This window comes from Montipora foliosa, chromosome 14 (assembly GCF_036669935.1).
Source record: "Montipora foliosa isolate CH-2021 chromosome 14, ASM3666993v2, whole genome shotgun sequence".
In the NCBI taxonomy this organism is placed as follows: Eukaryota; Metazoa; Cnidaria; class Anthozoa; order Scleractinia; family Acroporidae; genus Montipora; species Montipora foliosa.
In genome coordinates, this window is record NC_090882.1 from 15996205 (window position 1) to 16008704 (window position 12500).

The window sequence follows — 12500 nt, forward strand, 5'->3', positions numbered from 1 at the left end:
TGTCTACAACTTCGTCAGTATCAACATCATCGTCTGTCTCAACATCATCCTCACAATCGACCTCATCTAGCCTTTCAAGTTCCTCTAGGTAATTGCAAACAAGTTACACTAATTTACAGAAAGCTATTATAATGCCATATGTTTGTAGACTGAGAATAGTAAAACGTATTAATTGCTGTCGTTTCTGAAAGGATTATATATTACTTTCATGTACAGTACCTATATGAAAACATACAATCCTATAATTTGCACGCTTTCTTTGCAAGAGGGAAAGATTTACCTCAAGCTAACATTATAAAGCTATTGCCAAACGCAAGTTCTCCACAAGGACATTAGTATTTTCATCAAGAACTGCATACTCTTAGAAAGACTTTGACTGTCTAATCCTCCCACAATTTCATTTCAGCTACTCCAGTTCTATGTCATCATCCTCCCGTTCAAGCTCTTCAAGTTATTCGACACCAACAACCACAACTGTGTCCACAACATCTTCCTCAAGGTACTTAAGCAAACTGATCTCTAAAATATGTTTCCTTATCAAAATTAATACTTTTCTCTCATTTAAGAAGCACAAAATACCCTTAAAACATGGTTGCCTATAAAAACAAAACCCTACCTCCTTATTACTTTAGCAGACCGAAAGATTAATATACATGTTATGCTTTTGTAGTGTGTCAACGTCTAGCTCGGTGTCGACATCCTCGTCAGTGTCAACGTCATCAAGCATTTCAACCTCCACCAGGTAATTTCAAAGTTTATGCCAGCACACGAAATTAATTAATAAAGTCTTTTCTTTAAAACTAAACCAACTGTTAAAATATAGCCCAAACATAGAATCCCCTGCATTCAAGGACACTGGTATTTTCATTAAGAACTTCATACTCTTAGAGACGATTTGACTGTGTATCTATCACAATTTCCTCTCAGCTACTCCAGTTCTGTGTCGTCATCGTCCCGTTCAACGTCTTCAAGTTATTCGACACCAACCACCACATCTTCCTCAAGGTACTTAAGCAAATTCATCTCTAAAATATATGAACAAATCCTTTTTAAACATTGTCACCAATCAAAATCTTCTACTTATTTATTACTTTAGCACACTGATCCAGTAATATAATGCTTTTTTAGTGTGTCCACGTCCAGCTCGGTCTCAACATCTTCGTCAGTGTCTACATCATCCTCACTGTCCACATCATCGTCGGTGTCGAAATCATCGTCACAATCCACCTCATCTAGCATTTCCACTTCCTCTAGGTAATTGCAAACAATTTACACTAAGTTACAGAAAGCTGCTATAATGAGATATGTTCTACTTTTAAACGTTTTTAGTGCTGTCATTCTGAAAAGATTCCATCTTCTTTTCCTTTAACTTTAGAAAAAAACACTACAAATCAACTTTACACAACCCTAAACACATTTTTAAATTCACTACAACCTTGTAGGGAACATTCATGATCTTTAATACTATGATAACCTATCATTAAAAAGTGTTTTCTCTCATGTCAGTGTCTCCACGTCCAGTTCAGTGTCGACATCATCGTCAGTGTCTACATCATCATCGGTCTCGACATCGTCGTCAGTGTCTACAACTTCGTCAGTATCAACATCATCGTCTGTCTCAACATCATCCTCACAATCGACCTCATCTAGCCTTTCAAGTTCCTCTAGGTAATTGCAAACAAGTTACACTAATTTACAGAAAGCTATTATAATGCCATATGTTTCTAGACTGAGAATAGTAAAACGTATTAATTGCTGTCGTTTCTGAAAGGATTATATATTACTTTCATGTACAGTACCTATATGAAAAAATACAATCCTATAATTTGCACGCTTTCTTTGCAAGAGGGAAAGATTTACCTCAAGCTAACATTATAAAGCTATTGCCAAACGCAAGTTCTCCACAAGGACATTAGTATTTTCATCAAGAACTGCATACTCTTAGAAAGACTTTGACTGTCTAATCCTCCCACAATTTCATTTCAGCTACTCCAGTTCTGTGTCATCATCCTCCCTTTCAAGCTCTTCAAGTTATTCGACACCAACAACCACAACTGTGTCCACTACATCTTCCTCAAGGTACTTAAGCAAACTGAACTGTAAAATATGTTTACTTAATTATCAAAATTAATACTTTTCTCTCATTTAAGAAGCACAAAATACCATTAAAACATGGTTGCCTATAAAAACAAAACCCTACTTCCTTATTACTTTAGCAGACCGAAAGATTAATATACATGTTGTGCTTTTGTAGTGTGTCCACGTCTAGCTCGGTGTCGACATCCTCGTCAGTGTCAACGTCATCAAGCATTTCAACCTCCACCAGGTAATTTTAAAGTTTATGCCAGCACACGAAATTAATTAATAAAGTCTTTTCTTTAAAGCTAAACCAACTGTTACAAGATAGCCCAAACATAGAATCCCCTGCATTCAAGGACACTGGTATTTTCATTAAGAACTTTATACTCTTAGAGACGATTTGACTGTGTATCTATCACAATTTCCTCTCAGCTACTCCAGTTCTGTGTCGTCATCGTCCCGTTCAACGTCTTCAAGTTATTCGACACCAACCACCACATCTTCCTCAAGGTACTCAAGCAGATTCATCTCTAAAATATATGAACAAATCCTTTTTAAACATTGTCACCAATCAAAATCTTCTACTTATTTATTACTTTAGCACACTGATCCAGTAATATAATGCTTTTTTAGTGTGTCCACGTCCAGCTCAGTCTCAACATCTTCGTCAGTGTCTACATCATCCTCACTGTCCACATCATCGTCGGTGTCGACATCATCGTCACAATCGACCTCATCTAGCATTTCCACTTCCTCTAGGTAATTGTAAACAATTTACACTAAGTTACAGAAAGCTGCTATAATGATATATGTTCTACTTTTAAACGTTTTTAGTGCTGTCATTCTGAAAAGATTCCATCTTCTTTTCCTTTAACTTTAGAAAAAAACACTACAAATCAACTTTACACAACCCTAAACACATTTTTAAATTCACTACAACCTTGTAGGGAACATTCATGATCTTTAACACTATGATAACCTATCATTAAAAAGTGTTTTCTCTCATGTCAGTGTCTCCACGTCCAGTTCAGTGTCGACATCATCGTCAGTGTCTACATCATCATCGGTCTCGACATCGTCGTCAGTGTCTACAACTTCGTCAGTATCAACATCATCGTCTGTCTCAACATCATCCTCACAATCGACCTCATCTAGCCTTTCAAGTTCCTCTAGGTAATTGCAAACAAGTTACACTAATTTACAGAAAGCTATTATAATGCCATATGTTTCTAGACTGAGAATAGTAAAACGTATTAATTGCTGTCGTTTCTGAAAGGATTATATATTACTTTCATGTACAGTACCTATATGAAAAAATACAATCCTATAATTTGCACGCTTTCTTTGCAAGAGGGAAAGATTTCCCTCAAGCTAACATTATAAAGCTATTGCCAAATGCAAGTTCTCCACAAGGACATTAGTATTTTCATCAAGAACTGCATACTTTTAGAAAGACTTTGACTGTCTAATCCTCCCACAATTTCATTTCAGCTACTCCAGTTCTGTGTCATCATCCTCCCGTTCAAGCTCTTCAAGTTATTCGACACCAACAACCACAACTGTGTCCACAACATCTTCCTCAAGGTACTTAAGCAAACTGATCTCTACAATATGTTTACTTATGAAATTTAATACTTTTCTCTAATTTAAGAAGCACAAAATACCCTTATAACATGGTTGCCTATAAAAAACAAAATCCTACTCCCTTATTACTTTAGCAGACCGAAAGATTAATATACATGTTATGCTTTTGTAGTGTGTCCACGTCTAGCTCGGTGTCGACATCCTCGTCAGTGTCAACGTCATCAGGCATTTCAACCTCCACCAGGTAATTTCAAAGTTTATGCCAGCACACGAAATTAATTAATAAAGTCTTTTCTTTGAAGCTAAAGCAACTGTTACAAGATAGCCCAAACATAGAATCCCCTGCATTCAAGGACACTGGTATTTTCATTAAGAACTTCATACTCTTAGAGACGATTTGACTGTGTATCTATCACAATTTCCTCTCAGCTACTCCAGTTCTGTGTCGTCATCGTCCCGTTCAACGTCTTCAAGTTATTCGACACCAACCACCACATCTTCCTCAAGGTACTCAAGTAATTTCATCTCTAGAATATGTGAACAAATCCTTTTTAAACATTGTCACCAATCAAAATCTTCTACTTATTTATTACTTTAGCACACTGATCCAGTAATATAATGCTTTTTTAGTGTGTCCACGTCCAGCTCGGTCTCAACATCTTCGTCAGTGTCTTCATCATCCTCACTGTCCACATCATCTAGCCTTTCAAGTTCCTCTACGTAATTGCAACCAAGTTAAACTTATTTACAGAAAGCTTATATAATGCCATATGTTTCTAGACTGAAAATAGTAAAACGTTTTAATTGCTGTCGTTTCTGAAAGGATTATATATTACTTTCATGTACAGTACCTATATGAAAAACATACAATCCTTTTATTTGCACGTTTTCTTTGCAACAGGGAAATATTTACCTCAAGCTAACACTATAAAGTTATTGCCAAAAACAGGTTTTCCACAAGGGCATTAGTATTTTCATCAAGAATTGCATACTCTTAGAAACAATTTGACAATTTTAATTCTCCCACAATTTCATTTCAGCTACTCCACTTCTGTGTCATCATCCTCCCTTTCAAGCTCTTCAAGTTATTCGACACGAACCACCACAAGGGCGTCCACTACATCTTCCTCAAGGTACTTAAGCAAACTTATCTCTAAAATATGTTTAGTTATCAAAATTAATACTTTTCTCTTATTTAAGAAGCACAAAATGCCCTTAAAACACTGTCGCCTGTAAAAACAAAATCCTGCTTCCTTATTACTTCAGCAGATCGAAAGATTAATATACATGTAATGCTTTTGTAGTGTGTCCACGTCCAGCTCGGTGTCGACATCCTCATCAGTGTCAACGTCATCAAGTATTTCAACCTCCATCAGGTAATTTGAAAGTTTATGCCAGCACACGAAATTAATTAATAAAGTCTTTTGTTAAAAGCTAAATCAACTGTTACAAGATAGCCCAAACATATGTTTACTTATTAAAATAATTTACTTACCCTTTTCTCTTCCTAAAAAAGCAGAAAATTCCCTTAAAATAATGTTGCCTATTTAAAAAGTCCTACTTCCTTGTTTGGTGTAGCTAATTACAGGTCAGTGTCTACATTTTTGTCAGTGTCCACATCATCATTGGTCTCGACATTATTATCAGTGTCGATATACTTATCTGTCTTAACACCATTATCACAATCAACCTCATCTAGCATTTCAACTTCCTCTAGGTAATTTAAAAACAATACTGTGAGCACAAAAGTTTGCTAAAGGGTTAAAGTGTCCATAACCGCAAAATGTTTTTTTTTGCTAAAATGAATTTTTGCACCTGTTCGAAACGCATTGCGGCCATTTTTTCCTTTCTCTAACAAATCCTGCCGTTTTATAGGCTTCGAAAGTTGCGAAAATCGAAACATCTTTTGTTCACGACCAAGTCAGAAGGGGAGTGGGTCTAGTCCTATTTTGACGTCACAATCTACTTTGCATACATGTTTACAAAGATTTAATGCAATGTAAATCAGTTTGTGACGTCAAAACAGGAATAGACCCACTCCCCTTCTGACTCGGTTGTGAACAAAAGATGCTTGGTGTTTCGCAACTTTTGAAGCCTATAAAATGGCAGGATTTGTTAGAAAAAGCAAAAAATGGCCGCAATGCGTTTCGAACAGGTGCAAAGATTTATTTTAGCGAAAAAATATTTTGGGGTTATGGGCACTTTCAATTCTTAGAAGGTAAATGTTATTTTTGTCTCAAAATCATCAGTACCTATACAATAGATTGATTTGAAAAAAACTGGTATGGAGAAATAAAAGAGAATGTTCTCATTTTACAACATAGTGTGGTAATTTGTCATGAAAATGTTAAAAACACTGTATAGTAGGAGTAATAGACCTTATTCATAAATGGGGGTGAATTTATAATTCTTTTGTCCAAGTGTAAATTAGCCTACCAAGTCTCGATACCATACAGTGAGTTGAAAAGGACTCTTGCTCTAAGACGAGGGTTGGTTGGCTAATTTGCAATTGGACAAAAGCATAATAAATTTATCGTCATTTATGAATAAGGTCTATGGAGTTGTAGCATCCTGATTCACATCACAAGATACTAGACCACGGTAGAAGTAAAAAAAACTAATGAACTAATTATTATCGAAGAACATTGGTGTTGACTTTATTTGTCTAAACACCTCTTTGTCATTTGTTATCTAGTACATCTTCCTCAAGTTCTCTATCAACATCTACATCAACCAGTACCCTGACAAGTATAACAACAAGGTATTATTGAAGTTGTGCTCCATCCTTTCCACAGTGTTTCTGTTTCTAATTCCAACAGCTGCGAAAGCAAACTTTAGTCAGTTTCGTTTGCTAATTACAAAAGATTACAGCGGATGTCGTCAAAAGCATTTCGTCAATTTTAGTTTTCCATTGTAGGTGGGGTTTCAACAACAAATATTGGAAATAATTGTTATTACTATAATTTTATTGGTGTGTATAGGTCCATAATATGAGGAACTCTGTCACTACCAAATACCTGGAAACAGTTGTATGTGTGAGATATCACAGGGCACCACTGAAGCCAAAAAAATAGTTATGGATGGTTTTGATTTACTCAGAAAGTATCAGATATGTCCATGTAGTTAGATGAACAATGATTTTGATAAGTGTCACTCACATTAGGGAATACAGGCAATTAACGTCACAAAGTGTACCCTGAATTGTGGTCCTCAACTAAAGATTAATAAAAAATAACGCTACCCCTCACATGTACAGTACCTTATTGCTAGAAACAGGTAGCAAATGCTTAGACTTAAAGGAACATTTTGTGTTGGATGTCAAAAATTTGCCCATGCATCTAATTACAGATGTACGTGCATTTTAAGACGTAAGTGGAAAGTATAGCACAGGGCACCACTGAAGTCAAAAATAATTTCAGATGGTTTTGATTTACTCAGAAAGTACAGCTGTAGCCCATCACAAAGTACATGTACAGATAGTCAGATCATAATGCACAGCATAGCTACACATTTAAAGAGCTACCACAATGACAAAATCAGCTCTCCTTTTTCTTTACATTTTGAAGGTACAAATGTATTTGCGTTGATTGCTCAATAGGCAGAATTTTTTGTAGTAATTTCAAGAGGAAGACTATTCATTTTAACTCCACTTTTTTCATTTAATGGTCCACAATTACTTGGTGCAGTTCCGATTGATAAGCTTTCAGTGACCTGAATCGAGGAGAAAGTGACGTCATTTACTCGCTAGCTTAAAAATGCAGTATGTGAATGTGGCTTAATTAGTATGCAACACGAGAGTTTTTGGCTTTCAGATCGTCAAATTCGTGTTCTGCATACTAATTAAGCCACAGTCACACACTGCCTTTTTAAGCTAATAATAATTTTTAATACTTCGTCTGCGCCCATTTCATAAAATGATCATGGGCGCATTACAATGAATAGAAATTAAAGATATTTACAATAATAATTATTAAAAAGTAATAGATAATGCTAATTACAATAATGGTGATACTACAAATAAATTGACTTTAAAAATTTATCATTCAAAAATACAAAATATTGTTCTAAAATTGAGTTCATTGAAAAGCAGAACTAAAAAGATGTGTCTTTAAACATCGTTTAAAACTCGAAATATTTGTGTTTTGACGTAGTTCTAGTGGCAGGGCATTCCAAAGTTACCGTGTGTCCACATCCAGCTCGGTGTTGACATCCTCATCACTGTCAACGTCATCGAGTATTTCAACCTCCATCAGGTAATTTGAAAGCTTATGCCAGCACACGAAATTAATTAATAAAGTCTTTTGTTAAAAGCTAAATCAACTGTTACAAGATAGCCCAAACATATGTTTACTTATCAAAATAATTTACTTACCCTTTTCTCTCCCTAAAAAAGCAGAAAATTCCCTTAAAATAATGTTGCCTATTTAAAAAGTCCTACTTCCTTGTTTGGTGTAGCTAATTACAGGTCAGTGTCTACATCTTTGTCAGTGTCCACATCATCATTAGTCTCGACATTATTATCAGTGTCGATATACTTATCTGTCTTAACACATTGTACTACATTGTAGTACATTGTACTACAAAACGAAGAACATTGTAATTTCAAGAGGAAGACTATTCATTTTAACTCCACTTTTTTCATTTAACGGTCCACCATTACTTGGTGCGGTTCCGATTGATAAGCTTTCAGTGACCTGGATCGAGGAGAAAGTGACGTCATTTACTCGCTAGCTTAAAAATGCAGTATGTGAATGTGGCTTAATTAGTATGCAGCACGAGAGTTTTTGGCTTTCAGATCGTCAAATTCGTGTTCTGCATACTAATTAAGCCACATTCACACACTGCCTTTTGAAGCTAATGAGTAAATGATGTCACTTTTTCCTAGACCCAGATCACTGAAAGCTTATCAGTCGGAACCGCACCAATAAATGGCGGACCATTAAATGAAAAAAGTCGAGTTAACATCAATAGGCTTCCCCTTGAAATTACTACAAAAAATTCCGCCTATCGAGCAATCAACGAAAATACAAATAAATGTGAAGAAAAACCAGAGCTGATTTTTTCATCATAGTAGCACTTTAAATACTGAGGAAAAATCATTCATAATACATCTTTCTCTTAAAAAAAAAAACCTCAGTAGTATGGTTTGAGATAAGAATTCATTTTTCTAAGCTTTTAACATTTATCCTGATGTTTTTCTTTTTTACGCTGACATTACTATGTTTCTGTCAGGTCCAGCAGCTCTATTACCTCATCATCTATAACACCAAGTTCAACATCATCATCATACATAACAAGTTGTAAGTAACATTCAGTTCTGTAAGTAGCTGCAGGAAAGGATTGATAAGTTAAGTTTTGAGATCATCGCAGTTATGAACGCTACTTTAGCAGTAACGAAAAGGAAGGACTGACAAATTCCATTCAAGCCTGAATTTTTCACGCTTTCCTTTCCTTACTGCTAAAGTTCAAATGTATGCCTTTAATACATTGTTCCTTCAGTAAATGTACCCTAGCTTTGATAAATGTTTCTTGTCATAAAGAAGTGCCACCTGACCAATGCAAGCTAATGTACCCATCCAGTCAACATTTCTTTACAGTGCATTTGTCATCATCATGGAATCCACAGACAAACAGACCACTTGTCTCAAAACATTTTCTCTCCTCCATTAAAGGGAATTGCCCTCTTGATCATTTCCCATGCATTGTTTCCCATAATAGCATTTGGCTTACCATTTCATTCTTGCTGAGGCATCAGAGGCAATTGAATTTAAATCTTATCTCCACTATCAGGGTTTTAAGGAAGACTTCCATAAATGGTTTGGTTGGTTGTGTGTGACTTTCATTTATCGCTAAGTGCTACTCTTGTATAGTAAATAGCCTTATGTAGCGATGTGCAGAGACAATTGAAAGTTGCGTGATAGTGTCCATTGTGCTGTATGACAATTCCTCCTGCCTTTGGGATTAACTTCTTCTTCTTCTTTGAACTGTTTGCCTAGCATCTGTCTGCCCACAATGTATCTACAAAAACAGATTCAACAAGACTGAAGGACATCATGTAAGTCATTCGTCGGGCATTTAGTGTGATCCGTTAAGGTTCATTTAAGCTTACACGAATATTTGTCTGAAATTGATTCGGTTTTGCTTTCAATGCATCCACATGTACATGTTCTAGCACTCGACAAATTCTCCAGACTTATGGCTCTTTCTGCTTTTTTAGCGTAGTACAACGAGAGCTTTTTGACATAGCACCACCAAGCCGGCCACATGAAATTATATTACGCTTAACCAAACTACAGTGTAAATGCACCACTGCAATTAAAAGAGTGCCAGTGGCCTGGCTTCAACAAAGTAAACAAAGGATTCATCTATTACCTGACAATCCTTGTAGCTTGAACGTTTTGCTTTTGCGGAAATTATTTTGTGCTGTGAACAAATTGTTGACTGTTCACAATACGTACATGTAGTAGCCATTTACAGGACTGAGTAGCCTCTCGTTTGGAGCCGGCCTCCACTTTTTGCGCGCGAAAATCAGTTGGAGACGATTTTTTGAGGGGAGGGGAAGGAGGCGGTGACCATTTCTTTGGTTTTGACGTGAAAAACTTCATATTCACTCACAGATGCTTGGTTGCTGTCACTGCCCGGTGTTATAATCCGAAAAGACCCAAACACATCAATAATTCAACACGGCTAATTTGCTCTTGGGAGAACCATTTCTCCTCTAATGTTGCCATTGGAAACGTATTCACTTTCATCTTTTGTCTTCCCGATAATACACGGGAAATATGATCCTTAACTTGTAAGGAAAGAAAAGGAAAGGAACTTTATTTAAGTGTCTAGTCGTTCTAGCGCTGGAGCGCTAATTGGGGACACTGTAAACTGAAATTAACAATGAAAGTAAATCAAGTCAAATGTTGGTTTTTGAGGAGAGGGGAAACCGGAGTACCCGGGGAAAACCTCTCGGTGCAGAGTTGAGAACCAACAAACTAAACCCACATAAGACGCCGAGTCTGGAAATCGAACCCGGGCCACATTGATGGGAGGCGAGTGCTCTCACCACTGCGCCATCCCTGCATCCCTGCATTGTTTACTTTAAAAAGTGGTTGCGAGATGAATACTTCCATCTTTGAGTGAATTAGGAAAGAAAACGAACAAGCGATCACTTAGAGATTCTTAAAAATAGGATAATTGGCTCCGTTTGCACATTACGTGTCTCTAATCCTTAAAACGTTTAATTGAGTTTAGGCCCTGTTTATATGGTCTCGAGAACCCGAGACAACCCTTCCCCCTCCCCCCAGTTACCCTGAGCGAGCTATTCTTCCACTCCTTTGTTTAAAAAATTGGTCCACCTCATTTTGCATGTCAACGGATTCTCGATTAAAAAACAGCCTTTCATTTATGCGTTTGCATAATAATAGAGTTAAATTCCCGGAGGATTTGGTCGGGGCACCAATATGGCCGCCTTTTCTTTGTTTAGAGGCACCAACATGGCGGTCGTGACGTCATGTGAAAACTGAAAATTATTTCTCATGTTACAAAGTGCTCATAACCTAGTGCAATACGAAAGTTGCTATGGAAACAGCGCGATAGAGTAATTTTGTTGCGTATGTTATAAAAATTTTAGAATCGCATGAACCTGCTCGTACATTTCGTGATTTATGGGTATTCTTGATGTTTTGAAAATTCTTATTTTTTTAAAACTTTCAAAACATCTCTCGTGCTCATAAATTACGAGATGCATGAGCAGGTTTATACGATTTCAGTCCTACACATATTGTGTGTGGTTATTTTTAACATGAAGGTAACTTAACTTTGAATGATCTTTTACATCTAGACTGGTGATGAATGGACAGATGGCCCTTGCAAGACAGTCAAGTGCGAAAGCGTCTTTAATGACTGTCTTAATAAGTACGTTGGACAGATCGTGGTTACCGTTGAGAAATGCAGTCCATGCGAGCCTGTGAGTATTAAAGAAAAGTGATCCTCTGATCCCAGTCAGTCAGTCAGTGAGCCAGTTTCTGAGTGACTTAAACATCTACCTCGTCAGCCAGGATAATTTACTGAGCCACTACACCAGTTAGTTTAACACTCGCTTAAGAAGTTACTGAGTTGCTCAGATGAAAAGAGGAAAAGCGAAATCGGATAATTCATTTCCGTGTATTTTTCAGTTGTTGTTTTTTCAAGTTAAGCCCAAATAAGTCTCTTTTCAAATGAAGAGAACTTTTTCTGGCATTGAATCAGAACATTTCAGTGATGCTTTGCCACTTTGACGCTTCGGTACTACAAGGAGTTTTGTCCCGTTAAGGTCATTTTGTTCGTTTTTTACTATTCAGCTCTTTTCAACGTTTTAACAGTTAGCCTTCTCAATATTTAACAATTTTTTATTAATACGTTTCCCCTCTCTTTCTAGGGATATCACCGACCCCCAAGTGACGTAGAATGCTGCCCTAGATGTGGTATGTTAACTGTCATTCTCTTAACATTTTCCCAGTGTTAGAAAATTTCGAAGAAAGCAAACACAGGGGCTTCAGTCAACAGACTCCTTACAAAAGTAAGGAGGGTTTAACATCATAGTTACGGAAAAGATAACTGAAACAATGTTTAGTTCTTCCATTTGTTATTCTGCATGATTCCAACAAGTTATCTACTTCATCATGAATTTATTCTTCCCAAATGATCTTCCCAATGACGTCAAAGAACGATGACACTTTTTAAGAGCGAATGAGGCCTTCTTACTCGTGATCTTTATATTAAGATCACTTGTGATCTTTATGAAATAATCCTAGTCATTTTTCTTCGTTCGCTGCTTGTTTGTTCAGCCTTGCATTTTACCACTCTGC

At 36.6% G+C, this 12500-nt stretch overlaps 1 protein-coding gene across 1 annotated transcript in view; it reads left to right on the top strand.

Moving 5' to 3' along the window:
- Nucleotides 1-417: 417 nt before the first annotated feature.
- LOC137984470 (uncharacterized) overlaps nucleotides 418-12500 on the top strand; it is a 13173-nt gene continuing 1090 nt past the window's right edge. The window contains exons 1-19 of the mRNA XM_068831640.1: nucleotides 418-499; nucleotides 671-742; nucleotides 928-1005; nucleotides 1129-1254; nucleotides 1507-1668; nucleotides 1987-2079; nucleotides 2255-2326; nucleotides 2512-2589; nucleotides 3091-3252; nucleotides 3571-3663; nucleotides 3836-3907; nucleotides 4093-4170; nucleotides 4704-4796; nucleotides 4968-5039; nucleotides 6359-6424; nucleotides 8896-8963; nucleotides 9660-9718; nucleotides 11495-11620; nucleotides 12071-12116. Of these exons, the coding sequence (XP_068687741.1) occupies nucleotides 420-499; nucleotides 671-742; nucleotides 928-1005; nucleotides 1129-1254; nucleotides 1507-1668; nucleotides 1987-2079; nucleotides 2255-2326; nucleotides 2512-2589; nucleotides 3091-3252; nucleotides 3571-3663; nucleotides 3836-3907; nucleotides 4093-4170; nucleotides 4704-4796; nucleotides 4968-5039; nucleotides 6359-6424; nucleotides 8896-8963; nucleotides 9660-9718; nucleotides 11495-11620; nucleotides 12071-12116 (1696 nt within the window). The 5' untranslated portion in view covers nucleotides 418-419. The remainder of the gene's footprint in view (nucleotides 500-670; nucleotides 743-927; nucleotides 1006-1128; nucleotides 1255-1506; nucleotides 1669-1986; nucleotides 2080-2254; nucleotides 2327-2511; nucleotides 2590-3090; nucleotides 3253-3570; nucleotides 3664-3835; nucleotides 3908-4092; nucleotides 4171-4703; nucleotides 4797-4967; nucleotides 5040-6358; nucleotides 6425-8895; nucleotides 8964-9659; nucleotides 9719-11494; nucleotides 11621-12070; nucleotides 12117-12500) is intronic.